Here is a 27,538-nt window from a genome sequence, read left to right on the forward strand (position 1 = left end):
ATTTTTCAAACCAGGCCGGTAGGAGAGGGTGAAGTTGAAATGATCAAAGAAGAGTGCCCAACGAGCCTGCCTAGATGTTAGTCTTCTGGCCGAACGGATATATTCAAGATTCTTATGATCCGTCCAGACCAGAAAGGGCTCCGAGGTTCCCTCCAACCAGTGACGCCATTCACCCAAAGCGAGTCTAACCGCCAACAGCTCCCGATTCCCTATGTCGTAATTACGTTCTGCTGGGTTTAACCGGTGAGAGAAAAAAGCACACGGATGTACTTTCCCATCAATAGACGATCGCTGTGATAAAACGGCGCCTACCCCGACATCAGATGCATCCACTTCCACTATAAATTGTTTAGCCGGATCGGGAATAGAGAGGACAGGCGCAGAGATGAACCGGGATTTTAACACATCAAAGGCCTCCTGAGCCTCTCTATTCCAACGGAAACATACATTAGGTGAAGTGAGAGCAGTAAGAGGCTTAGCGATCGGACCAAAATTTCTGATGAAACGCCGATAAAAATTGGCGAACCCCAGAAACCGCTGAAGCTCCTTCCGAGTGTCGGGTACTGGCCAATCGGCAACCGTCTTAACCTTAGCGGGATCGGGACGAATTTCTCCCTCGGCAATGACAAAACCCAGAAACGAAACCGACTTCCTGTGGAACTCGCACTTCTCCGCCTTAACGAATAGCTGATTCTCTAATAGCCGTTGTAAAACCATGCAAACGTGCTGAGTGTGTATCTGCATGGAGGGAGAAAAGATGAGAATGTCATCGAGATACACAAAGACAAATCTGTTAATCATGTCACCCAGCACTTCATTGACCATGGTCTGGAAGACAGCTGGAGCGTTACAAAGACCGAACGGCAGAACGGAATATTCCCAGTGTCCTGAGGGTGTGTTAAAGGCTGTCTTCCACTCATCGCCCTCTCTAATACGTACCAAGTGATAAGCGTTGCGCAGATCTAGCTTGGTAAATACGCGCGCTCCCTGTAATAACTCAAATGCTGATGACATTAATGGCAAGGGGTACTTATTCTTAACAGTAATGTCATTCAGCCCTCGATAATCAATGCACGGACGAAGAGACCCGTCTTTCTTCTTTACAAAGAAAAATCCAGCACCAGCTGGAGACGAAGAGCGGCGAATGAGACCGGCTTTAAGAGCGTCATTAATGTATTTATCCATAGCCTCTCTTTCTGGTTTAGCTAGGGAAAATATACGACCCTTAGGCGGAGAAGTGTTGGGAAGTAGTTTGATCTCGCAATCATACGACCGATGAGGAGGCAGAGAAGTAGCCCGGGACTTACTGAAAACCTGATACAGATCCGAGTACTCCGCCGGGACTCCTGAGATATCGATAGCTGGAACCTGCGAGACAGAACAAGAGACAAGAGAAGGAGCAGGACCAAGACAAGAAACATAACACGAAGACTTCCAAGATAACACAACATTGTTCTGCCAATCAACGTGAGGATTATGTTTGGATAGCCAATCATGACCTAAAATGACTGGTGACTGTGAATCCTCTAAGATGTAAAATTCAATCTCCTCACGATGATTGCCAGAAACAAACAAACTCACAGGGGGTGTGCGGTGCGTGATCACAGCCATATGCTGACCCTTCAATGTCCAGGCAGACAAAGGAGAGGAGAGAGGAATGAGTGGAATACCCCAGGACTTGGCCAACCCAGCATCCAAAAGACACGCCTCCGCACCGGAATCCAGCAACGCCTGTGACGGGAAAGAGTTAATAATGACAGGTAGTGTGGTGCTGCTTACGGGAGATTTAAATGACGATGCGCCCACCGAGACTCCCAGGTTCATCGGCGGGCGTGAGCTTTTACCGGACAGGTGGCCGCCAGATGCCCCGGCTTGCCACAATACAAACAGAGGCCATTAGACAGCCGACGATTTCTCTCCCCAGCAGAGATCCGGAACTTGCCCAGCTGCATAGGCTCCTCGGAGGGCGTCTCTGAAGCGATCTCCCCTGGTTCCGACATCAGCTGGCGAAATGAGCGACGCAGATCTCTCTGCCGATGGCGTGACTCGACCCTCAGAGCCAGATCGATGGCAGCTTCCAGGGACGTGGGTGGCTCCCTCAGTGCAATCTCGTCTTGAATACCCGGCGTGAGACCCTCGAGGAACTGTGCTCTGAAAGCCGCGTCGTTCCAGTTGCAGCAAATAGCGAGCGTCTTAAATCGTATAGCAAAATCTGTCACAGAGTCATTACGTTGCCGTAATCTCACCAACTCAGCCGCTGCCATGTCTCCCTTGAGTGAGCGGTCAAACAACTTTAACATCTCCTCCTCGAGAGCCTCAAATGAAAATGTAAAAGGAGCTTTAGCCCCCCAGGCGGCCATACCCCAGTCTCTCGCCCTTCCAGTGAGTAATGTCAGGACATAGGCCACCTTGGAAGTGGATGAAGAAAATCGACGGGGCTGGAGCGCGAAGACGAGAGAGCACTGCTGTAAAAAGGATCTGCAGGTGTTGGGATCGCCATTGTAGGTGGGGGGTGTAGCCGTGTGTGGCTCCCGTTCAAATGAAGCGGCTCCTCCGGATGAGGTTGGGGCTTCATGATGAGGAGTCACTTGGTCCAAGCGATTGCTGAGCTCTTTCAGTTGCTCAGACAGGATGCTGAAATCTCTGGCAGCAGCAGACAATAACGACGAATGTTGGTCGATGGCCGCCCCCTGCTGGTGAAGGGCGGTCTGCACCGCCAGACTTTCTAAACTTGCTGACTCCATTCGGGGCGCGCACATCTGTCAGGAAACGGACTCAGAGTCAAGTGCAAGTTAAATAGTTTATTAGAAAAAATAGAGAACAGGAGAGCAAAGACACTGGTAGATCCACACACGGCACACAATAATCCAGTACAGATCCGAAGGAAGAGAGAGAGCCATCCACGCACTCCGTCGAGACACCAGCGCAGTCACCACACGCAACAGAGGGATGATATGTGCCGCCCTGAGGGTGGATGACAGGCGGAGATGGAAGATGGTAATCCAAAATCTCAGACGGGTAATCCACTGTGAAATCCTGAAGTAGGAGAGCCACCCGGAAACCACTGGTCACCGCCTGAAAACGAAGCGAACCAGCGGTCCCGAGAAACAACAGTCGTTAGAGTTAATGTAATCCAAAATGGTAAAAGGTGTACTCCACTCACGGGTGATGATGCAAACCGGAGAGAAACAGAGACAGCTGGTATACCGCCTAAAAACAAAGCGAACCAGCTGTACCGAGAGGCAAACAAAGTCAATGAAATCCAGTAATCTTCAAGCGAGCGGTCCGGGCGAAAAACGAGTCCCCGAACGCCGAAAACCAAACCTGGGGTAATAAGAAGAAGAGACAGAGAGCGACTGACAAGACAAGGCAGGGTAGCAGGACTGTGGTAAAACAATGAGCGCGCAACGAAGGACAGGACTACGTGCAATATAAAGGGAAAGGTAAACGAGACACCACCGGTGAACAATTACTGAAACAAGGGGGCGGAGTTAGTGAACACACGAGGAACCGGCACCACAGGTAAACAACACACACACACAGATCACACAGCCATCGATCACCCAGCAGTCATGACAGTGAGAAAACTTTGCAGTACAAAGTGAATAACATTACCAAAATAACCAACTTAAACAACTGGTTCACATCAGAATTAGTTAAAGGTGCAATTTGTAAGATATTTGCAGTAAAATGTCCAAAAACCACTAGGCCAGTGTTATATATTTTGTCCAGCTGATTACTATCAATATCTGTAATGTTTTCAACTACTTGTAAATCGTGAGAAAATTTCCATTCAAAACATTGTTATGGGGCAGTGCAGTCAGTGGCGGAACTAGAGTTTTATACATGGGGTGGCCATGGGGTGGCAAAGGCAACTTTAGGGGGTCCACAGACTATGCCAAAAATCACCCTAACAAGGCAGATGAATGAATCCCATAATTGCTCAGAGTTAGAATATACCTCTCATAATCTATTTTATAATATATATATTTTTATATTGCTACATCAGAAAATAAAGATTAAGCACCAAAGAGATAAAAAAGCATTTGTGTAACATGAAGACCACATTTTATTTAAATATACACAGTATATCAATTTACAAAAAAAACATTAAACATACAAAGTAAAGTTTCAATCAAAAATTGCAGAAAATGACCAAAAACATTGGTAATATTTGGTGCCTATCAATTTTACAAACATAAATAAAAAAATACAAACATAAACACAAATCCCAGTTAGATTTAAAAAAGCATAATTCTGCGGTTCTGGTGAGACTGTGCAAAATGTTGTACAAACTCATCCATGTTGAGAGAGCGTGCCCTCCTTGACTCAACACTAAGGATTCCGAGATGACTTAACCTGTCATCAAGCATTGTTGTCCTAAGGTGAGTTTTAATCAGTTTTAAAGCTGAGAAGCTTCTCTCACAGGAAGCACTGCTCACTGGTGTGACAACAGAAATCTTACAAAGCCGAAATAGCTCATGGAAGACCTCTTTATAAGGTTCTAGGAACACAACAAATTAAAGGAGATTAGATGGTCTATCCCTTCCACTTTTTTTCTCTCCTATCCAAAAGTCGCTTAGTTTGATGAACCTCATGTTTGAGGTCCTCCAAATTTGACTCAAAGCTCTGAGCAAAGGCAAACAAAGGCTCCTTGTTTAAGAATGTTGTACTCTTTGGGTCGAGAGACTGGATGCCTTGCATTAGCTCACAGTTCTTCTCTGAAAAACGCTGCTGCAGCTCAGCTGTGAGACTGTCAAGCACTTGATAAAAGATAGCTCTTTGGAAGCTCTCACCATTACTATGGTCACTGTTTCTCTCTCCTACAGAGCTCATCATCAATGAATCATGAAATCTAAAGCTTGTTTTAGGTTGTCTTTTACACACTGTTTGAATGCTTATTTTGCAGTGTTCTGCAATCTCTTGAACCTCTCTCCACAGTTCCCTAAAAAAACCCTCATTTCTGTAGTCCTGTAATGTATCTGTTAGGGCACCTACTAGTTCCACAGCCCTTGCTAGATCAAGAGAGCTTGATTGGAGCATGTCAGAAAGACATTTTGCATCACCAAGAATTTTACAAAAGATAACCAAAAGCCCTATGAACTGTAAATCAATCTGAGAAAGAATTCCCCTTGCCTCCACTGATCTATCACCACTATTTTCAGTTGCTATATCCTGTAGCACTCTCAGAACTGCTGGAAGCCTGTCCCTCAGATTGCGGCATGCCAAGTATCTGCATGCCCACCTTACATCTGTAAGTCTCTGCAGTAGGGGTGCACGATTCAGAAAATTTCACGATTCGATCCGATTTTTAGGCTCAAGATTCGTTTCAAAGTCGATTTTCGATTCAAAAACGATTCTTGATTTTAAAAAACGATTCACAGTATGTAAATGTAGTTTACTTCTTCCTATGTGACTAATTGTAGGAGATATACAATTTTAAAGAAAAGAAACACAACAAATTAAATGTAGTTTGATATTACTTTATGTCTTTATGCAAAAATAAAAACTGATATGAAGCAATTAGATGACCCCTTTTATCAAACTCTATTAAATACAATAATATAGTATATAAATGATAGACAGTGCAGGTCTATAGATTATAAATGTTACTGGTGTTATAATGGGTATTATTTCTATTAGATAGAGCAGAAGCAAGGAAAGTGCCTCTCTATTTCTCTCTTGCCAATTAAAAAAAAAGCTAAATCCACTCATTATTTCAGATTCAAAAGTCTGCTTGCTGTCCCAGTGACAGGGGACTTTACATTACAGCTTTGCGTTTTGTAAATCTTGAGTCAGCTTGAGCTTTGCTCATTCAGTGCAATAGATTTTGGAAAAGATATGGTTTATTAACCTGTTAGCCAGCACTTCTATTTTTGAGCATTTTCTGAAAAACGACAACTCCAAACTAAAACCTCTGCAGCTCTTAAACCCTATGGTCTATATTCATAATTCTGGTCTTGTTTGAAACTAGACACTTGACATATTGTTGCCTAATAGTCATAACAACTCAGAGTAGTAAAGAAACAGAGTAAACAAGGTAAAATATACATTAAATGACTTCCGTTTTTCTTTAAATAACATTCACTTAGCAAAAAAGGTATGAAATGGTCATCTGAGACACCTGGGGACACCATATAGGTAAACTGAATGTCTGACCATGCTGTGATTCAAATTTGAGAATGATACTCCAAAAAATGTTGTTTCTGTGAGCTTTTATTTCAAAAAAGTCCAGGCGTCCTTTCAGAAAAAGTGCACTTGGAAACTCCAAATATACACATGATAACAAAATGACATGATTATCAAAAGAAAATGAGTCAGGACTACATATTACATGATGTATATCAATTCAGAACTTCTCTGCCCACCAAAGCACATAGAAAAAACTATTTCAGAAAAAAACATTTGCACATTATAACAAAATACTTGCTATTTTGAATGTGGTCGCTCATGAATGCACTCCAGATTCCAGTCCTCCTCTGGATGTCAGCTGAAGACCTGTTACATCACATCACAACACAAAACAACACAACACAGACACACACAAAGCAAGAGAGGATTTTAGTTTGAGTCAAAAGTTAGAGACATATAACTATTTGTATGAGAAACTATGATGTAATATACATGAACATAATACATACACACATACACACATTACATGAATATATTTATAATTACAAATGTCTTATGTTTGCCAAATAACCTATATTTCTCAGCTGGTAATACTCATATTTTCCACCACATATCTTATTTTCTAGTTTTTAGTTTGTATATTCTGTGCATTTGATTCATATAGCTATAAAAATGATCCATTTATATAACATGTCATAGAAAATGAAACCATGTAAAACTCGTATTTTAGTCATCTCCACTGTTACTTTATAATCAAAACAGCTAACAAGAAACAAGAAATGTAACGTAAAATAAATAATGAACAAAAGAATCCACTTACTTTATCCAAGCGAGCGCAGCTGAGCTCATAGTCCGGTCCATCTCTCGTCGACGACGCGGTTTGTTTATATCCAATCTTGTATTTTTGCTCCGCGATCATGCTCTTTATCAACTTCTCCAAAACACTCTCAACACAAACAAGTCCTCTGCAGTCGACAATCCACAATGGAGATGTTATATCTAACCTTTGAGAGGTTTCTCAGCGGCTCCGGAGAGCCTAGCCGGCTGCTATGCTACCCAAACAAACAAACGCGCACCGAGGGGGCGTGGGCATTTCTCTGCATGCGCTTCTGTAGATTTGCGCAGAAGTACACTTTACTGACGTAATTTGAATCCTTGTAATCGTTTCATGATTGGTTACTACCCCTGCCCATCAAAACTTTGCTGGCTAAGCATTGGCTGGCTTTGTTTTGGCGTAATCCAGTCAAAAGCCTATGGTTAGCTGAAGGACATCTCTTTGGGCAAATCGGTGTTCGCGTCACATTTTGAGTTGTCAAACCTTATCTGATTGAACAAAACAGAAAAATAGGGCGGGATCTTTATCGGAAGAGTCTAACGAAGCAGGAAGAGATGGATTTTCACTGATAAAACTCGATATTTGATAGAAAATAAACATGATCGATCATACTTAGCGGACGCGCGGATGTAAACAAAGGAGGATATTGCTGGATTTCTCACTATTTTTCATTGTTTTGGATTAAAACGTGGGATGCTTTTTGAAGAGTGGACCCTTACGTTGCAATGTACGTTGAAGTTTTTGGGAATTGTCAGAAATTATCAGAACCATATGGCAAGACATGTGAGTACCCACAAATTTTTTTATATGCATTCCGTCTGCATTTTATTTAATCTTATCCACACCAGTGTATTGATTGCAAAAATAAGCTCAGAACATGAATTTTGAGTGTTTAAACTTTCAAATAATGCAAAGTTTATGATTGTTGATTGAATATTTGATGTTAAACAAAGTACAAAAACACGTAAAAACGCCCTCTAGGGACCGCCGCCGGGCCGGTGCGTGTTAAGTTAATAATGTTAGAAAAGAGCCCGTTTTTATCGCCATAGAAACCGTCGGCACGCTGAAACTGCACGCGAGCTTTAGCACGTAGCGCTCACGGTCATTCTCCCATCGACTCGGGTTTTACTCACTAATCAGACTCGGGACCCGAAGAAATTTAACTTTGACTGACCCGGACCTGACTGACCATTTCAAATACAAACCCGGAACCATACGGTCCGCGGGTGCTCCGTGAAGTTCTCTAATGGTAAAACTCTGCTCAAGTTCAGAAACATGAAGGATACAATGTGACACGAGCTTGTTCGCGTCGCATCCCAATTCATTGCGAAACAGAGAGCACGTGAACGGACACCGAGCTCATCATGTCGCACACAAAATGTCATTATTAAAAAGTGTCATCATCACAGAAAAACAAAAAAGACAAAATTTGACGCCAGAAATATTTGGGCACTTGTTAATATAACTAGGCACAGCACCCAAGTAAAGTCAATGTGTGGGAAACACTGTGACAAGAGTGCAGGCGTCAGAGTGAATACGACGCAGCATCATCTATGGGAATACTGAGAGATAAACTCATTTCAGGACAATAGTAAAACGGCATTACAAAAAAAATGTATGAATCGATTTTTGGAATTCTATGAATCGATTCAGAATCGGCAAAGCTTGAATCGCGATTCAAACGTGAATCGATTTTTTTGCACACCCCTACTCTGCAGTTCCCTCGACTGCTGTTGTTGATACAGCTCTTTCTGAACTGCAAGCCACCGGAGATGAACATATGAGCCAGACACAAAATTATAAAGCTTCTGCACGAGAGCAAAGAAGTTAACTGCCTCAGGCACTGATTTTACAGAATCTACAAGAACCAAATTTAAACAATGTGCATTGCAGTGCACATAAAATGCAAATCTTGCATTGTTTTTAATTCTTGCAGACACACCAGAATGCTTTCCGCTCATGACAGATGCACCGTCATAGCCTTGCCCCACAAGATTATTTTTGTAGTCCAGACCATGTTTTTCAAGGCAATCGATTATCATTTTTGTGAGACCTGCTGCATCTAGGCTTTCAGCTGACTGAAAGTGTAAAAAGCTTTCGTTGATGGCCCCATTGTAGTAGTACCTCAAGACTAAAGACAACTGTTCTTTTTTTTTCAAATCTTTGGTTTCGTCTACAATTACACTAAAAACTTCACTATCTTTTACTTCTCTTATTATTTCACTTTGTACCATTTCAGCCAAGACCTCAAGAATTTCATTCTGGATTTGGTGGCTTGTATACTTTGCATTACCACATGCATTCATCCTTTTATCTATGATAGGGTCATGTTTTGCTATTTCTTCTAAGATTGCCAAAAAATTGCCCTTGTTTTGAGAGTCGTCAGACTCTCTATGACCTCTCTGTGCTATATTTTGAGTGGCAGTTAATAGTAGCACATCTGCAATTGTTTTTATGTAAGCACAGTTTTCCTCCACTTTCTTTTTACGGTCCTGATTTATGACATCTAGCATTGATGAGTTGCTGTCAACAGACTTTTTATAGTGATTACAAGCATACATGGCATTGATGTGATGCTCTGCCTTTGAATGAAGCTTAAACCCAGAATCTTTAAATTCTCTGCATCAATCCCTAATACACCTATTACAATAAGGCAAGAACCATTAGTGTATAATCACAATAAAAATGCCATAACTATATCAAAACCTGAACACAAATGAATCACACCTAATTAAATGTTTTTGTAAAGCCTAAACTGATGAAACCATCTATAACAAGCTTAACTTAAATTCTGGACTGGACATATGACTGACTGACTAAGTGACTGGTGGTGGTTCTTGTGAAGTCTGACTACTAGGATCCGGCAGGAAGCTGCTCTGGGGTACTGGGGTGATGCAGGGGCTGGGCTGGGGTCTGTTTGCACCTGATCTGTATCTTTTTGCTTCTTTAAAAAGAAGTCTGATATATCTGCCTTTCTTTTCATGTTTTATTGACCCTATGTAAAAATATGACACATAGATATGATACATTTAAGCATTAAATACAGATTTTTATTAAATTTCAATCTCAACTTTAATTACAAATCCCACTTTAATAATTGCACCTTAAAATCAACTGTCATAAGTTACTACTTTAATCATGGGTAGCCCTACTGTGCAGTAAGTAACTTAGCAACCTGTAATTTTTACACCTTTGTGATAGCTAACATGCTGTCTGCAATTGCAGTAATCTTTAAATAGTTTAATAACAACATTAAACACTGACAGGCAGCTGTAAAACTAGTTACCCCATATTAGCTAAACAGTTTAAGACTACACACAGACACTGCACTGTATACGTGTGTATAACGTTAACTTGCACACATTTAAACGTAATGTATGGACCGAACCGATCTCTCGTCTGAATCTGTTAATAGCATCTAACGTAAATTTCAAAATAGCATCTTAACAGCGAGGTAACTTTCGAAATATTTTTTTCTGGAAAACTAAATCTTGATCTTTAATCAAAAAACTTACCTAAATGTGATGTTTTCTCTTCTCCTCTCCACTCGTTCTTGTCATTGATTGATGGATTTGAAATGTTGAACGGCGCTGCGATGAAACGGCAAACGAAAGACTTCTGATAGGTCAAACGAGATGTCAATCAGCATCAAACTCGCAAGGTTATCAAATAAAAATTCGGGGTGGCAGGCAGTTGTCATTGATTGATGGATTTGAAATGTTGAACGACGCTGTGACGAAATGTCAAACGAAGACTTCTTTTGATAGGTGAAACGAGATGTCAATCAGCATCAAACTCTCAAGGTTATTATATAAAACTTCGGGGTGGCACCTGGGGTGGCCAATTAGACGTCAGGGGTGTCCAGTGCCACTCCGGACACCCTTCTGGCTCCGCCACTGAGTGCAGTCTCATGTCAATGACGTTAATATCCATGTGACCCTTTGTCACCGCCTTTACTGACGTAAACCACATGACAACACTGGTCGAGTTCGAAAAAATAAAATGGCGGCCAAGGAACCGACTGGAGCACAAATTTAGTGTTAATAAATGTATATTTTCACTTTTTACACATTTTAATTGCATTTCTAGCGAGAAATTAGTATTGTAGTTTTCAAATATGTGATTAGTTATCACAAAGGCGCTCTCTGTTCCCTTTCAATACGGTTCACTTCGCATTGCGTCAGTTAGCTGACGCTATGGGGGAAACTCCTGTTTACTCCGTGACTGAAGCCTATTGGTTAACGTCTGTACAAAGTACAGACCAATGACGTTTGAACCCGCGCGCGGGAGGAACGCGTCCCTATATAAGCGCGGTTCAATCGTCAGGAGCTCATTATTTTCTCCTTCAGCGCGAACCTCTCGCTGCTCCGAAGAAAAAGAAGAAGCCTTACCTCGCCGTTGACAAAAGCCCTGCAGCGGAGTCCAGGCCTAGCGTCTTCCCCTGCCGTTTTCCGGCTGAGAACCGAAGATAGCAGAGTCCAGGTCTAGCGTCTTCCCCTGCCGCTTTCCGGCCGAGAACCGAAGATAGCCTTCGCTTGCCGTGGTACGAGCCCTGTGCAGCGGACACACGCCTGACGAGGTCTCCCCTGCGGCCGCCCGGTAAGATCAATATTTTTAATATAAAGCTATAAGCTAAAAGAGCAGGCGCTGTTGTAATAGCGTCCAGCACAGCGGCTCGGTGAGCCTCTCTGCTATGAATTTCCTCCGAGCGCGTTACCGGTCTGGCACCTCCCACGCCGGGACCGCGCTTATGCTTTGGTTGTCTTATCCATGTTTCGTGCTCCCCCTGCTGTTCCTCTCTCGCCGGGATGAACACACGGCGAGCCATGAGACTAGATGGATGCATAGACAAGCACACACGGACTAACCCCCCCTGTGTTCTGTCACACCGCAACCGTTCATGCTTACAGAGTCCCTTCGCTCCTCTTACATTCAGTGGCGAGATCTCTGGCACATATATTAATCCCCCGAGTGCATCGGGTGATACCGTCACGACGCATGGCTGTTCTGTCTGTGTTGCTGCTCCCCTCTGCCGTTCCTCTCTTGTTGAGATGAACAAGCGGGGAACCGTAGACCTGGATAGATGCATACGACAAGCAAACACGGGCGGTCTGCCCCTGTCTCTGTCATAGCACAGCCACTCGTGCTCCACGCTCGCGGAGTCCCTCGCTCCTTTCCCCACAGTGGTGAGGTCTCTTAACGGCTTAGCTAGCACGCGGTATTACGGCTCGCTGCCTCTAAATGCAGCTGTCCAGTGTTCAACGATTACAGAGCTTCATGCCCCTCCCCTCATGGAGCGGCGCAATCTCATTCGTCTGCTCGATAGGGCCGATTCGCCGCTATTGGAGCACCAAGAACACTCATTATAAGAGAGCTTCATGCCCCTCCCCTCCTGGAGCGGCACGATCTCATTCGTCTGCTCGATAAGGCGGACACGCCTCTATTGGAGCGCTAAAACACTTATTATAGAGCTTTACTGGCCTGAGCCGATCTCACTTCAGATAGCTCATTCTTTGTCTGCCTGGTAATTTCTCTCTGGTTTAGACGGAATCAGAGGCAGAACGAATTTGTTTATAATATACTGAGGCCCGAATACCTCCCTTTATTCAGTCCCGTCCTATATCAGTGCGCTGAATATTGGTACATTCTTATATATATACCCGGTTTTTCTGCCCTTTTAATAAACGGCAAAACCGCGGGCCTCACGGCAGACTTCCTCTCTGCGATGGGTTCAGTCTGACATTAAACCACCTAGACATACTACCCTGCTCCGTGAGCCGTTCGGTCACCGTCACTACTGAGGCTTGTGCACCTGAACGGCTGAGCTCTGGTCTCCGCAGCACAGCTGCATCAACAGAGAACGAAACTGTCTGGGAGAAAAGGGGTTATGTCGCGCCTCGGCTGGACTGCCCTGAAATGTTTTCTGTGTGCTGTTTATCCAAACATACTGTGTAATACTGTCGGCTATGCGACCTCACTATAGTGGCGAACGGTATTTAATTCCTCTAAAAAGAGTAATTTCCGTGCTTACTATACTGTGTTTTGACACCCACGGTTGTACGGTGTCTCTAAACACTTTATCGCCTTACTGACAAGCAATCAGTAATACGCACACACGGCCCGCTGTCCATAATTCTATCGACGCTAGCCGAAAAAACCCCAGTTTGGCCATATACTGTGTATTGACACCCCACGACTGTACGGTGTCTCTAACACCTTTCTGCCAAATTCGCTCGCAGCCCACCTCAGTTTCTCCGCTACGATGCTGATGGCGCAAACGAGCACGGTCTTACGGCTGTTATTTTCTCTTCCTAGAGGAAGGACAGCCTCAGACTTTTGCATGGCTCCAAGCGTTTGAATCGCGCCCTCTCCGGACGGCCACTCAAAGGCTTACAGCCAAGCGGTTTATGACGTTTTTCGGCCATATAGCTGATTTATATTAGCGGATCCGAAGACGCTCACACCTCCGCTCCAATACTCGGAGATATTAAGGGTAATATCAACCTCAAGTGAGCTTGCTACCCGCCACAATAAGTTTCAAAGCTTAAAGCGCGCGCACAGTCAGACGCGCGCGGCATCTCGTTTAAGACGGGCACACGTACCCCTCTAACGAGCCTCAGAAAGCTGAATATCGTGGCATTCTGTTCATAAGTCCACTTCAGTTTGACTAAGCAAAGGTCCCGCCCCGAGCTGACGGCCGGGAAGCTTGCTTAAGTTACACACGGCTGCATGAAGTGCTGTCATTACGAGCTAGCCCAGCATTTGCTGTGGGTTGAACACGCTTTACGACGGCAATCAGCCTTCGGCGCGTGGAACGCCGTTTGTCTCATATAAATCACCTTGTACTGTGAATACGGTACATTAAGAGGATGATTTAGCACTGCAGCACTCTCGACCGTGTTATTGTGATAATGCGGTCGGGCAATCTACGGTGGTTTCATTATTTACCGAACCAGACTGAGATCTCGCCCCCTGAACAAGCTGACGAGTCATCTCCTTTATAAACTCATTGCATCGCTTTATAAGCTATGTTCAATCAGAGTGATACGCATCTCATGCTTAACTACCAATATTAACCCATTACGATGGGCGTGCGGAGATGGCATCCGTGGGACACGACCTACATTACGTGCCTTATGACACATTGACACAAGCTGCTAGGACCCCTTTCACGAGGCGTCCTTATGCAAAGTCTGATCCATTCTGTCTAGTGACATTTGAAAGTCAAAACCCCCCGCGAATCGCCGGTGGAACACTTTTCTCCTCACTACAGAGGCACGGCGGCTCTCTCCCCTACCTATATCTATGTGGCCGTGATAACAGCGAACCACGCTTTTACGACCGACCATTCATTTACTTCACAAGCCTGTCATCTCTCAGATGCGGACGGCGGCGGTAACAGCGAACCATGCTTTTACGGCTGGCCATTCACTTTATTCATAAGCCTGTCATTTCTCAGATGCGGACGGTGCCCGAGGCACAGCGCTCTGGAACTGTCCAAGGTCCTGTATGACACATACGTCTGACGTACATCAGACGATCAGCTGTTCATCTGCGTCACAGATCACTCACTAGAGCACCTGTCAATACAGGCTATTTATGGATCGTTGACGTTATCACCTCCCGTGACAATTATGCTCACTTGTCTTAGAGCATGGGCATGGTCTTAGAGGTTTCTCATTGACAATTGTGACACGGCCGGCTGGTCCCCGCCGTCCACGTTGTCAGTTTACAGCTTCGACATCCCTGCTTCGCGCACTACTGAGGTTTGTTGCATTAAAGGTGCGCCCATTAGCTCACCTGTATGCACGATATGGTTTTTAATTATATGCGTCCACCGTGCGCTTAGAGAAGCTCACATGTACACGCTATAACATTTGGTATACAATAAGATGCGCTTGGGAAAGCTCACCTGTATACACAGCTGTGTTATGCTTTGTGACACATACATTGTTGTTCATCTGTGTACGTTCACGGTGCGTTGGGTGCCCACCGTTACGTTCATCAATCATATCTGTACACATTCACGGCGCGTTCTGTGCACTGATTTATCTATACGCATTCACGGTGCACTGAAGAGTTCACCCGTGTGCGCACAATTTATTATCAGAACACATGACGGCGCGCTCGAGAATCTTGCCGGCCTGTGCATTATAACACTCTGATTCATCTATATGCATTCACGATGTATTCAAGTGTTCACCTGTGCCCGTGCAATTTATAGTCAATACACATTTACGGCGCGCTTGGAAAGCTCACCGATCTGTGCACTATAATACTACCTATATGCATCCCGATGCGCTCGAGGGTGCACCTGGGTTCACACTATTGTGGTATCTGTATAATCCCACGCTACGAACCGTTCTGCCGCATATTATAGTCAGATCGGCCGTTCGTGAGCTGCGCAGATCACTCACTACGTATGTCTGTTGCTAACAGTGGTTATTTAGATGGATCGTTGAAACCATCGCACTGGCTCACGCCCCTCTATGAGCTATGTCCTATATAGAGCCCACTCTGTTCGAGTTTGGCTTCTTCATGAACTTGGTCTACAGGGGTATCTATATCTATATTTGATATCTGCTACGCGGCCGGCTGGTCTTCGCCGTCTACGTTGTCAGATTGTACAGCTTAGACGTCCCTGCCCTACGAGCGCAGGTTCTCTCGGCTCAATCATGCACGCTCATGCGTTTTATGTGTACACCACGGTGCGCTCAGCGAGCTCACCAACGTGACTCTGAATTTACTTATCTCGCACAGCCGCGGCGCGCTCGGTACCTCGCCGTCTTGTGCTATGTTATGTGCCCCCGGTGCGTTTAAAACCCCACCGTGTGCGCGTCAACAATTTATATGGTGCTTACACATTTGCTTTTAAAGCTGTGAATATGCCGGGTATAGGGCCACACGCAGTGTCTCTCCGGTAAGGCACTTCAGTACGTTGTGTATGCACGGCGTGATGGGATTACGTTCCCCCATAGCGTCAGCTAACTGACGCAATGCGAAGTGAACCGTATTGAAAGGGAACGCTTAGGTTACTCACGTAACCCCGGTTCCCTGAAATAACGGGAACGAAGCATTGCGTCTCTTGCCGTGCTACAAACGTCTACGCAGCGAGTGTTATTCGGCTGCGCGCTTCAGTCGAATATAATGAGCTCCTGACGATTGAACCGCGCTTATATAGGGACGCGTTCCTCCCGCGCGCGGGTTCAAACGTCATTGGTCTGTACTTTGTACAGACGTTAACCAATAGGCTTCAGTCACGGAGTAAACAGGAGTTTCCCCCATAGCGTCAGCTAACTGACGCAATGCTTCGTTCCCGTTATTTCAGGGAACCGGGGTTACGTGAGTAACCTAAGCGTTCATATTTCAAACACGCTGCCTTTGAAGTGCGTCGGAAAGCCTTTCTCGGAGCTGCGTTCATGCCTCCGAAGTCATGGCCTCATGAGGCAACAAGTCACTGCCTTGAGTTTTCGGACGCAGCGAGCCAGTGTCCTGGACAAATGCGGCACTATGCGATAGCGCCTGTCGGGCTACACGCTTGCTTATGAACTTATGGATAACTCTTTACTGTTTGCCGCTGGTTGTGTCAGCTCCTGTTAGCGTACAGGCCAACCAAACGACCCAAGAGGAGTTTGGAACAAAACGAGAGAGGATCAATTTGTTGTTGCATTATCTGGATGGAGAGATCTTCACGACAACATTTAACTAGACCGATATTCTGATCCTGCTTGTGTTTTACGCGATGGGTGAGTTGTTTTGATTCGTAACCCTTCAAAAACCGTATGCTATTATATTTATCACAACATTAGTGTGTAGATTGTAATCAGCGCGTCTTCCCGCGGACGATATGCACATCAAAGGTATTGTACAGCAATATAAATGGTCATTTTAAGACACTTCACAATAAGATTTGTACTGTCAATACATTATGTGAAAAATCATTGTAGATTGTAAGTTGAAAACTTAATTCTGTGCTGTGTTAAAGGGGCGGTGAATTTGTCGATTTTATTGTTTTATACTGTTGCTTGATGTCTACTTCTGATGTCCGCGTGGTTTTTACATTCAAAAACATCAAAAACAATAAGTAATAGGCTTTTTTGTAACATGGATTAGTGGCTCTCTGGAGAAATGGTTCGTTTGAAGGGGCGGGCCGCATTGAAGACCTGGACGTAAACACCCACTGCTATGATTGGACGGCTTCATTCCCCGTCATTACATGTGGGCAAATGTTTTAAAAACATTAATGTGATAAAAATAGCAGCCGAACACAAATATGTTTGAGCCACAAAAGATTCTGGGTGCTAAATATGATACACATAAATGACAATACGTATATTAAAGTAGAAACAAAACTCGACGTGACTAAATTACCGTATACAACACAGTAAGCGCGCATCAGAATCTAAACTGCGGCTAATAAATCCTTATTAATAACTTTGTATAATTCGATTGTGCTTGTGAGGTTGCTTTTACATTCACATAATGTTAAATACCACAGTTATATGATAAAAAATAAGCTTTGTTGAGTGTTTGACCTTTCAAACGTAACTCGCCTAAATTACCCTATACAACACAGTAAACGGGCATCAGAATCTAAACTGCGGCTGATAAACCCTTCTTTATAAATAACACTGTATATTTCTACCGTTAAATTACAGTCGTGTTGTTAAGTGGTGTATCTTTATTAATCGTTTAATGTTTTTAGTACATTAAAACAGTCAAACAGACGTGTTTAGACACGGATGTTACAACAGACATATCAAGCGATCTCTTCTAACAAAGCAATAGTGAAACGCAGTAACTTAAATAAAGTAAAATGTCTTACTCTGTATAATGCTGTGTCATTGTTGTCAGATCCAATATAAGTGGTGCTTTTAATCACAGTCTCTCTGCAAATCCAGCATCGACTTCTTTCCAAATAAATCCGTGTACACAAAGTTAACAAACACTCCCCACACGAGCTGGAACTTCTTAAAAAGCAAACTTTTTCCAGGCATTTAATGTTATGTTCCAAGCCTCCGAATTAAAGTATTTAGCTTCTGTGTTGTTCCCACGCGGTTCTTCCACAACCGAAAATGCGTTTCCAGTCTATCATAACAGATCACCGCGTCAAAATAAAAGTCTCTCAGAAAAAAATGTATTTAAAAGTCATTTTGGTTACATTTGTCAATCTTTAAAGACATATTTACTTGTTGAGACACACGTGTGTCACGCGAAGCTGTGGGCGGGACTTCAAAAGTGGTCCTTGTATTTGGCTATGGGGCGGTGCTTCAATTCTACTTTGACGTCATAGATTTCCGAATTCCACACTGGCTTGTTTTACTGGCTTGGTGCCAAAAACTGTTATATTTCAGTAGCACGGACGTTTTCAGTTCTGAAACTTGCAGGATGTTCATTTAAGTATGATGACCTCTCATATAACAAATTATCAAGTTAAAATTGAGTATTTGATTCACCGCTCCTTTAACCATCGAATTTGGACTAATACTGTAATATCTATGACTGAAAATTTCGTTTTGAACATCACATATTGTAATGGTTCTGTCTGTGTTTTCCCCTGTGTTTCTGTATGCTGTTTTCTCCATTGTTGATTGTTTGCTCCGCCCACTTGTTTGTTACCATGGACACTCATTAGACTCATTCATTCCCTCTCGTGTGTTGTCATAGTTACTCATTGTCTCTGCTTTGTGATTGGTTCTTGTTTTACTTATATACTCTGTTTGTTCACTTCCCTGTGGCTAGTCGTTGTTTAATGTTGTCACCAGTTAGCTCTGTGTTTTGCCTTTGTTTGCTCTGCATTGTTTTGCCTGCCTGTGTAATGTGTTACTTTATTAAATACTCTTAAACTGCACTTGGATCCTCACTCATCTCTGCCTCATTCACAACACATATAAACTTACATAATGAAATAAACAATGTCATCAAACGCAACATTCATAAGACTTGATTACCTTACGTGATTTCTCGTTTGCGTCTGATTGATGGCCATCAGTGGTTGAGTTAAAGACTACAAATCCCATAATTCCACGCTGCTTCAGAGCGTCAATAAACAACATCATTGTTATTGTTTGATCTGGCGCCATCTAGCGGCGAAAATAATACAAACTGCATCTTTAAAGCACACTTTTGGTGGTGTAGACCAGGGGTGTCCAATACGTCGATCGTATTGGCAATGCCGTTAGATCGCACATAAGTTAATAACTGTGTATGCTGCTGCTCCACGCCTCCATGAGCTTCGGGAAAACAAATCGCGAAATTGTCATTATGGTCTTAGAAACAAGTCTTTTTGAGTTGCTGCGCATTTATTCTCAAGTGTGTTTTTATAAATCTTATGCCTTCCCGCTGCAGCCGAGTCATCTAACTTCAGAAATTTGGATGCACATTCTTGCCTTCATGCAGGAGCTGATCCACACGCATGGTGTATGTGCTTGCTCGAGTGATTGAACGAGAGAGAGATGCTTCTGATATTGTGGTCATTTTCTAGTTTGTTTCATCAAAACCGCATCTCCGCTATTTTAATGAGTACTTGGCATGTACTCAAGATTTTTTTTTAAACTCCTCAAAAGAATGGAGTAATGGTGACAGCCCCAAATTCTACGTAGCGATATATGCAGTATAGTCCTAAAACACATTTAAATTGTGATTAATAAATGGAACTGCTTTTTAGCAGGCAGATCTTGTTGGCTTTATCATTTTAAAAGTAGATCACCACACAAAAATGTCTGGACACCTCTGCTGTAGACGTAGTAACTATATCGTTACGCTAATTTGTACATTAACACAAATTTCATAAGCAACACAATGTTTCATCTAAGTAGAATATCTGAATCCATCTCAATACAAACATATTGCGTACCTACTTTACCAAAATAAACAGTGCAACGACCCTTTCAGACCCTTTGCCTCCGGTAGCTGTTTGCATCTCGTGGTAAAGCAGTAAAGTTACCAATGTTAATTTGAGTTTTTGCTCTTTGCTGATCCAGGCAGTTTTTGCTGTTGTTGTTATAAAACATGTCTTTCATTTTGTGGCTCCTGTGCATGCATTCCACAGTCTGGGAGCAGCTAATGAAAAAGCATGGTCTCCCCTATTTTTCTTAGCTTTGTTTTCGGAATACGTAGCAGTCCTGATTGGATGACCGGAGAGACATTACTGAATAGTGTTCAGTTAACAAATCAGAAAGATAAAGAGGGGCCAAACTATTAAAAGATTTAAATATTAAAATAATTTTAGAATCAACCCGGTACCGTACAGGCAACCAGTGCAGAGAGCGTACTGCAGCAAAGCTGGCTCTAATTGGATTGTAGGTCTGCCGTAAAGCAAGTTTTTGTAGTTTTCACTCGAACTACAGGACCGGGACCCGATGGTTGGAAACTTCTTTCATGCGGTTTTGGCCGATAGAGGGCTGCAAAGCGAATGTGAAATTGCCGTTCACCCTGTTTTGAGTGGATGAACGACTGAAACTTTTTTGGAAACGCTATTTTAAGGTAAAAAAAAAAACTCTTTAGTGTTGCTTTAACAGTAAACTTCATATTGGACAGATAAGATTTAAACTATTCAAGGGCAGCGTCTTTAATACCAGCACGATACTCCAAGCGGGAAAGAAGGATAGAACCATCTATTAGCTGTAGCTTGCATGTGTGTTGAAAAGGTCAACTTTTTAGAATAACTTTCTCTGTCTGTGTTGCTTCACTGCTGATTCTTGCCATACTTCCGTTGCCAAAATGCGCGCGCATACGTTGCCACGTCATCATTGTGTACAAACAGTTAAAGGGTCTATATGACCCCAAAATTGAAAGCATAATTCCAAGAAATATACAAATTTTCATAAAACAAATAATTTATAATTTTTTGTTTGTATTCTCATCTATACAATACAGCTGTGTTTTGAGAAATTTTAAGTACTTTAATACCCATTAACCACAAAAATCCTCAATTACACCATTAGCTTGCATGTGGAATATAGATTTTTTTATAAAAAAATTACTTTTTAATTATCTAAATTAAAAGATTATCTAAATGTTTAATTGTTTCTGAATATTGATCTATGTGTTAAGTGTAGATTCCACCATTTGCTGGTTAGAGATAAACCTAAAGGAATTGCTGTTTAAGAAAGAAATAGCTTTGACCAGCAGAGGCCCATAGAAAGCCATTAATTTCACTGGATATGGCCAACTGCTCACATCACTACTTTAGTGATACATTTTGTGAATGTATGTATATATGAAGAGTTTGGTTCCAAAACGCACTAAATCCATTTTGACAAATTTCGGTAAAAACGTGTTTTCTAAACCAAGAAAGTGTCAAGATGAAAACCACTATTTTCTGTTAGAAACTTTCACATAGCATCTTTAGGTTATAAAAACATAAAAAATTCAAATCCATAACTTGATTTTCAAAGATTTATTATAAAAATTGATAATTTTTTCCACAAAATGCAATAAATCCATGACAAGTTTTTATTCAAAATGCTATAAATCTATTGAATCAATAGCCTATATATATGTGCATTCATCTATGCCATGATATATTCATTTAGTTGACTAGTTGTACACACTAATTAAAAAAATAAACATTAATGTCATTAATCAAAACACTTACTTTGTCATATTAAGAACACTGTCATTGCTGCGGTTATACTTGATGTCGTTGCTTAACTTTTTTCACAGCGATCAGCTGTAAAATGTTTTGGTCCTGCTCGATTTTCGTTGACTTTGAGTAAAATTATGGAAAGTTTTTCATAAGATCCGCTGTTATTTCTGGAACGGATTTATTGCGTTCTGTAAAAAAGGAGGAGTGGCGTTTATTGCATTTTGGGAAAAAAGGGAGAAAAGATGACAGAATAACACGGCGGATATTGGATTTTGCGTAAAATTAAGAATTTACTTTTTAATACTGACCTGATATAATACTGATTCTGGCAGCAACTCATTTTTTTCAAAAATGGCGTTTATTGCGTTTTGGAACCAAACTCTTCATATAAACATTATAAAGGACATTAAAAATAAATATTATTTCAAATATTAGAAATTGACGGAATGTAATTGTGTGTGTGTGTGTGTGTGTGTGTGTGCGTGCGTGCGTGCGTGTGTGTGTTTTCTACATTGCATTTGGGAACAAGTACCAGGCCTTCATTTCTGTGTGAAAATTTTCAGATTTATGATGGATTTATTGATTTTTTTCTGACAAATGGAAAAATCAACTTTTTGCATTTCCCAATCATTTTCAATTGGGGTCATATATATTGACCCCGAAGACCACATTAATAAAATACATTCAGAACAACCGAATCAAGTCCAGTTTTTTTGTGTATGTACTGTATAGCTAGATAATGTAGGTAAAGTCAAAAAATGTATTTCTCTGAGATTAAGGGAACCACTTTTTTAATTAATGAAATGTCGATTGGGGACATATAGATCCGAAGGACCAATTGAGGGTTTATATAATCAGTGTGAACAAAAGTGTACCAGTCTAAGGCATGAAACTCCAGGCCTGAATAATAAGTCCCACTCCGGCCCTGATGCATTTGAACACATGGTAATCCAGTGATTAATCCTCACTTTGTAAACATTTCCTGGTGGAACAACAACAACATATGCATCATTTGTTTCATAAGCAATCTATGCTATGGGATAGTAAAGGCAATTTCTCTGTTTGCTTTGGAGACGAGACATTTTAAAGATGAATATGAGGCAAAAGTACAGAATGTCACATTTTATTAACATTTGATTATGTTTTAACACATACGTGCCTTACCAACAAAGACAACAACCTTAAATGCTGACATATGTGTGTTGTCACCAAATGCAAAAGTGAGACTGCAGAAGCTCACTTACACTTGTCAGACAATTGTCTCAATACGATCACATTAGATAGAAGTATTCAAATCCAAACTTGTTGTTCTGTTAGGATGATAGATTGTGTATGTTAAAACAGGTAAAAAAAATGTTGAAATGAAATTCTATACATTTGTCTCACTTTTTAGGGGTGGTTTCCTGGACAGGGTTTAAGTCTAGTCACAGACTAAAATGTATATGTGAGTTTTTTTTTTTAATAACCTGAAGAATAACATGTAACTGTCTTTTAGATATCAGACTGGTAAATGGAGCTAATCGGTGTTCTGGAAGAGTGGAGGTTTTATATAATGATCAATGGGGAACCGTCTGCGATGCTGGCTGGGATTTAGCAGATGCTGCAGTGGTGTGTAGTAGCATGGGTTGTGGGACTCCAATAGCAGCAAAGACCGGACCTTTTTTTGGGCAGGGTTCAGGACCCGTGTGGCTGGATGATGTGAGTTGTTCTGGAAATGAGCCATCAGTGAAAAATTGCCCATCAAAGGCATTAGGAACAAGCACCTGCAGCCATGGACAAGATGCTGGAGTCGTCTGTCGAGGTAAGTTGAAATCATCATTTATGATTAAAGATCTCCTAATAATATGATACAATACCTGAAAGAGCTTATGTACTGTATGTGAAACCAATATTTTCTGCAGTTGTGAATCTGGTTGATGGCTCCAGTCCATGTGATGGTAGAGTTCAGGTTCTTTATGATGACTGGGGTGGAGTTTGTCACTCTGGCTGGGGTCTGGAAGAAGCCGTAGTTGTGTGTGAAGAGCTGGGCTGTGGTGACACTGGAGAGCTACAGTCATATGTGGGTCCATTTGTTGGGCCCATATGGATGGATAATCTCGCATGTACTGGAAAAGAGTTGACATTACGTAACTGTCCATTTACTGGAAGTGGTGCGACCAGCTGTGTGAACGACCTTTATGCAGGAGTTACATGCATCAGTAAGATCATTTGTAAACACTTTCAAATAAGTTTTATAAATGAGACTTGCAATTTTGTTTTTTATCTGGCGAATAAAATAAGTAAATTATCAATCTTTTTAATGATCAATTTTACAGAACTTGTGAGAAGAGGAGTGGTGAGGATTGTGTTTACTGCTACGACTGGTTTTGACATTAATGACCCAATCAACAGCAGGATGCTTTTGAATAAGGTGAGATAAATAAGACAGTTGCTGATAAATTTAAACCAGGAATGTTTTTTAGAGTCAAGAAATTAAGGATTGTGGTGTCACTGTAGGTAAAACCACAATGCAAACTATGAAAATACTTTAGAGCCCTCTGCTGGCTACTCCACTACATTAGCGCCATTTTCAAGTAGTCAGCTTGCTCTGGACTGCTTATTACTTAAAATATGTAAAGAAATTGCCTAATTTAAGACTAATTAAATGGTTTCTGCATCCAAATTTTTTTTTAGATAATTTTGGAAAAATTTCTGATAATCAAGCAACTCCTACGATCAGTTTAATGTTTTAAAGTCCCCTTGTAGTTGATAATTTTATCCCTTCAAACCTATCTTTGACTAATTTAAATGTTTTCCCTGTGAAAATATTTTTTTCATTAATGATAAAAGAGTAAAATGTGCATCTAAATAATAATTAGGAGCAGGAACAAAAATAAGAAGTATAAATAGGCATGGGGAATTCGGACATTATTTATCTAATTCTCTTTTTAAAGGTGGGGTGCATGATTTCTGAAAGCCAATGTTGATATATGAAATCACCTAAACAAACCTCCGCCCCACACATATGCAACCCAGGCAACGATGTTGGTTAGTAGCAGTGGGGAACCTTCAGGGCCTTCTAGGCCTAAAAAAATTAATAAAAAGATTTTTTATAATAATAATACAAATAAATAATATAGTATTCAATAAAAATATGTTTTTAAATTTCTATTTAATTCAATTTAATACAATACATGTAATATATTTTCTCTCATCTATGTTCTAACGTTAAGCTTACTGTCAGGTTCATGTCATGAAAACATCTAATCCAATCAGAATCGTCTGTCTCTATTAAGGCCCGGTTATCTGGCTCATTCATTGGTAAGGACTTCATGAATCCCAGGGAAGGCCAAGCTATGTGTTTTGGTGTGGAGAGTGACGGGCAAATCAACCAATCACGTTTTGATTTCAAGTGGGCGGGTAAAAAACAAAACATTGTAAGCCTTCATGAAGTCCTAAGCATGCAACAAACCGGATGCGAGCAGCCGTAGAACACCAAAGACGAAGATCATAGACCGTTAATATTAATACAGTCTAATGGCCCGAATCTCTGCGGTGAGAGTGGTTGACGTAAATGGCGGAAAACGTGATTGACGTTGTGGTTAGCTTGATAGGGCTGAGGTAAAAACAAAATTACTTAAGCGCGTACTCGTGAAGAGCACAGCCGGGAGAAGCGCGTGCAGAGGAGCCTGTGCATATGACGCGAACACGAGCGAGAAAAATTATGGGTTTAATTATACTTTTACTTCCTGAAAGTTTCACTTGTTACGTGAGGATAGTAATGACTGACAGACGACGCCGAATTACATACAATATAATTTCCTTACTAAATCTGAGAGAATGCGAAAACATTCAGATATTTTTTCCCCGCTATACACGATGGACAGGGCGGAGATACATTTTGGTAGCCCTCGGGGCTCGGGCTAGAGATTTTGCGAGCCCTGGATATCTTATAACAACAGTTATAAGCCACAAGGAGGTGCACTGAGAACGCAGGGTGCTATATTTCCCCTTATGAAATAGACTAACAAGGTATCCTACAGCTAAATATACATTTCCAAAAAATAATTTAAAGAACATAATTTAAGCTTGTTAAATGCTAATTTACAGAGCCCCAGTCATTACAGAGCAGCAGAGTCTGTATTTGTGTTTATCAGTTAGATTAAAGTAATTTTAAACTTTAAAACTGCATTTAAAGGCAGACAATGCCCATTCTGTAATTTAACTTTGCGTGCTCAGAATTTTTAAACGTTCACTGTATGATTTAATGAAATACGAATAGCCTAGTATTATGGATGGAGAGGCATTTGCACTTCATTGCATATTTTGAAGGCCCAGCTGAAGTACCCACGGTTCGCCACTGGTTAGTAGACATGGCCCTTACTGCCGGCTCCCTTTTCCAAAGTGTTATTCAAAAATCATGCACCCCGCCTTTAATATAAAATCAGGCCATTGTTACGAAAAGCATTACTTTGTGCCTTAAAATAGCTTGAAATGAATGCTGCCATCATCTTTCATTAGAAACTAGATTTATCCCACTTCTGAAGACGTGATTACGAGCTTCTTGTGTTTGAGTGCTTTGTTATTGTTTGAAAGAATGAAGTATGCGTGCGTCTTGAAAAATATTTAAATAATAAATAATAGTTTAAACACAATGATGCTTTAAAAACAATGCAATGAAGCTGTTGCGGACATAAACTAATTAAGCATAGCGGCCACAGCAGAAATCCTTGTCCCATAATTGGATATCAAAATTATTTCCAAACTTTTCAGAGGGTGTTCATTTGCACTTATTAGGCAACTCGTGTTTACGCTAACTCTTGCTTCATTTAGTATACATAAATCTATGAATATGCTAATTAGTCCTCTCCCATTTAATTCTCTTCTCCAACATTTGCAGAACATAAATTTGCATTACATTTAAAGATTTGTTTGACGCACTACTGGAATATGAAAGCCAAAATATAGAAATGACCGTGTATTGACCAATGGCTTCTGTTACATTTCTCCCTCCCTATTATTTATTTTATTTTTGTGTTGGGGTGACAATTTAAAAGCTTGCCCAGGTCAACAAGCCTGGGATTAAGAACCCTTTATTTTTAAGAGTGCATCTGTTTTAGTTTCTATACTTTCATCTCTAAGAAACTTACTGACTAAGTTTTCATTGAATTTCACAGATACAGAAAGTGGTTCAAAGTAAAGGGGATTATAATGTGAACTGGAAAACGCAGTCGGATGGACAGATATTCCACAAGCAGATGAACAGCTACAGACAGCCACAGCCTTGTGAAAGTTGATGCTTACTCTCTCAATATACACTATTTGTATGTACAGTAAGTAAATGATAGGTAAAGTTTATGGCTATTATGGGCTTTGATGTAACAAATAGAACCCAACAGAAAGCACTGTACAGTACATTACACAAAATAAGTGAATCTGATTTAAACATTCCTTAGAATTGACTATATGTACGGTTATTTGTACCTGGTTTTAAGCCAAGTGAACTGTCAGCTATTGGATTTTATTCTAAACTTGCTGCCTTCAAAAAGTTTGAAAATTTATGGGTGAATTTAATTTTACCAAGGGTAAACTGCTTTGCTTTTGTTCACTCATGAATTAATGTCTTAAAAAATGAATTATGTTTGACAAATTAATTTAGGCATGATTTGTTTTAAATAATTTGTTTCTGATTATAAATTTAGTATTGCACTATTGTCAGGAAAAAAGGTTTAAAACTGTACCTTTTCTGTCACTGGGGTGATACCCTCAAAGGTTCAGTTTTGTAGCTTTATTGGGTATACAACACATTGAAATGTTGTACCTTTTCGGGTACAATATTATACCTTAAGGACCTATTGTGTACCTTTAAGGACCAATTTTGTACCAGATAAATGTTAGTGGTACACAACATTTAACTGTACCTTTAAAGGTACACAATTGGTCCTTAAGGTATAATATTGAACTTCAAAAGGTGCAAATTTCAATGTGTTGTATACCCATAA

General features: G+C 41.2%; 1 protein-coding gene and 1 long non-coding RNA gene across 2 annotated transcripts; one reads left to right on the plus strand and one right to left on the minus strand.

The window, feature by feature from the left end:
- Nucleotides 1-6,198: 6,198 nt before the first annotated feature.
- LOC141280856 (uncharacterized) lies at nt 6,199-7,951 on the minus strand. The gene is made up of 2 exons (XR_012335169.1): nt 6,953-7,951; nt 6,199-6,498 (listed from the first exon to the last, which is right to left on the minus strand). It is a non-coding gene; the product is annotated as an uncharacterized lncRNA (long non-coding RNA).
- An 8,386-nt stretch (nt 7,952-16,337) lies between these two features.
- Nucleotides 16,338-27,207, plus strand: LOC135747189 (scavenger receptor cysteine-rich domain-containing group B protein-like). The gene is made up of 5 exons (XM_065265857.2): nt 16,338-16,713; nt 23,053-23,358; nt 23,459-23,755; nt 23,873-23,967; nt 26,714-27,207. Exons 1-5 carry the CDS (start codon nt 16,710-16,712, stop codon nt 26,831-26,833), a joined length of 822 nt encoding a protein of 273 aa, XP_065121929.1. The 5' UTR covers nt 16,338-16,709; the 3' UTR covers nt 26,834-27,207.
- Nucleotides 27,208-27,538: the final 331 nt, after the last annotated feature.

The sequence above is a fragment of the Paramisgurnus dabryanus genome, chromosome 1 (assembly GCF_030506205.2).
Source record: "Paramisgurnus dabryanus chromosome 1, PD_genome_1.1, whole genome shotgun sequence".
Taxonomy (NCBI): Eukaryota; Metazoa; Chordata; class Actinopteri; order Cypriniformes; family Cobitidae; genus Paramisgurnus; species Paramisgurnus dabryanus.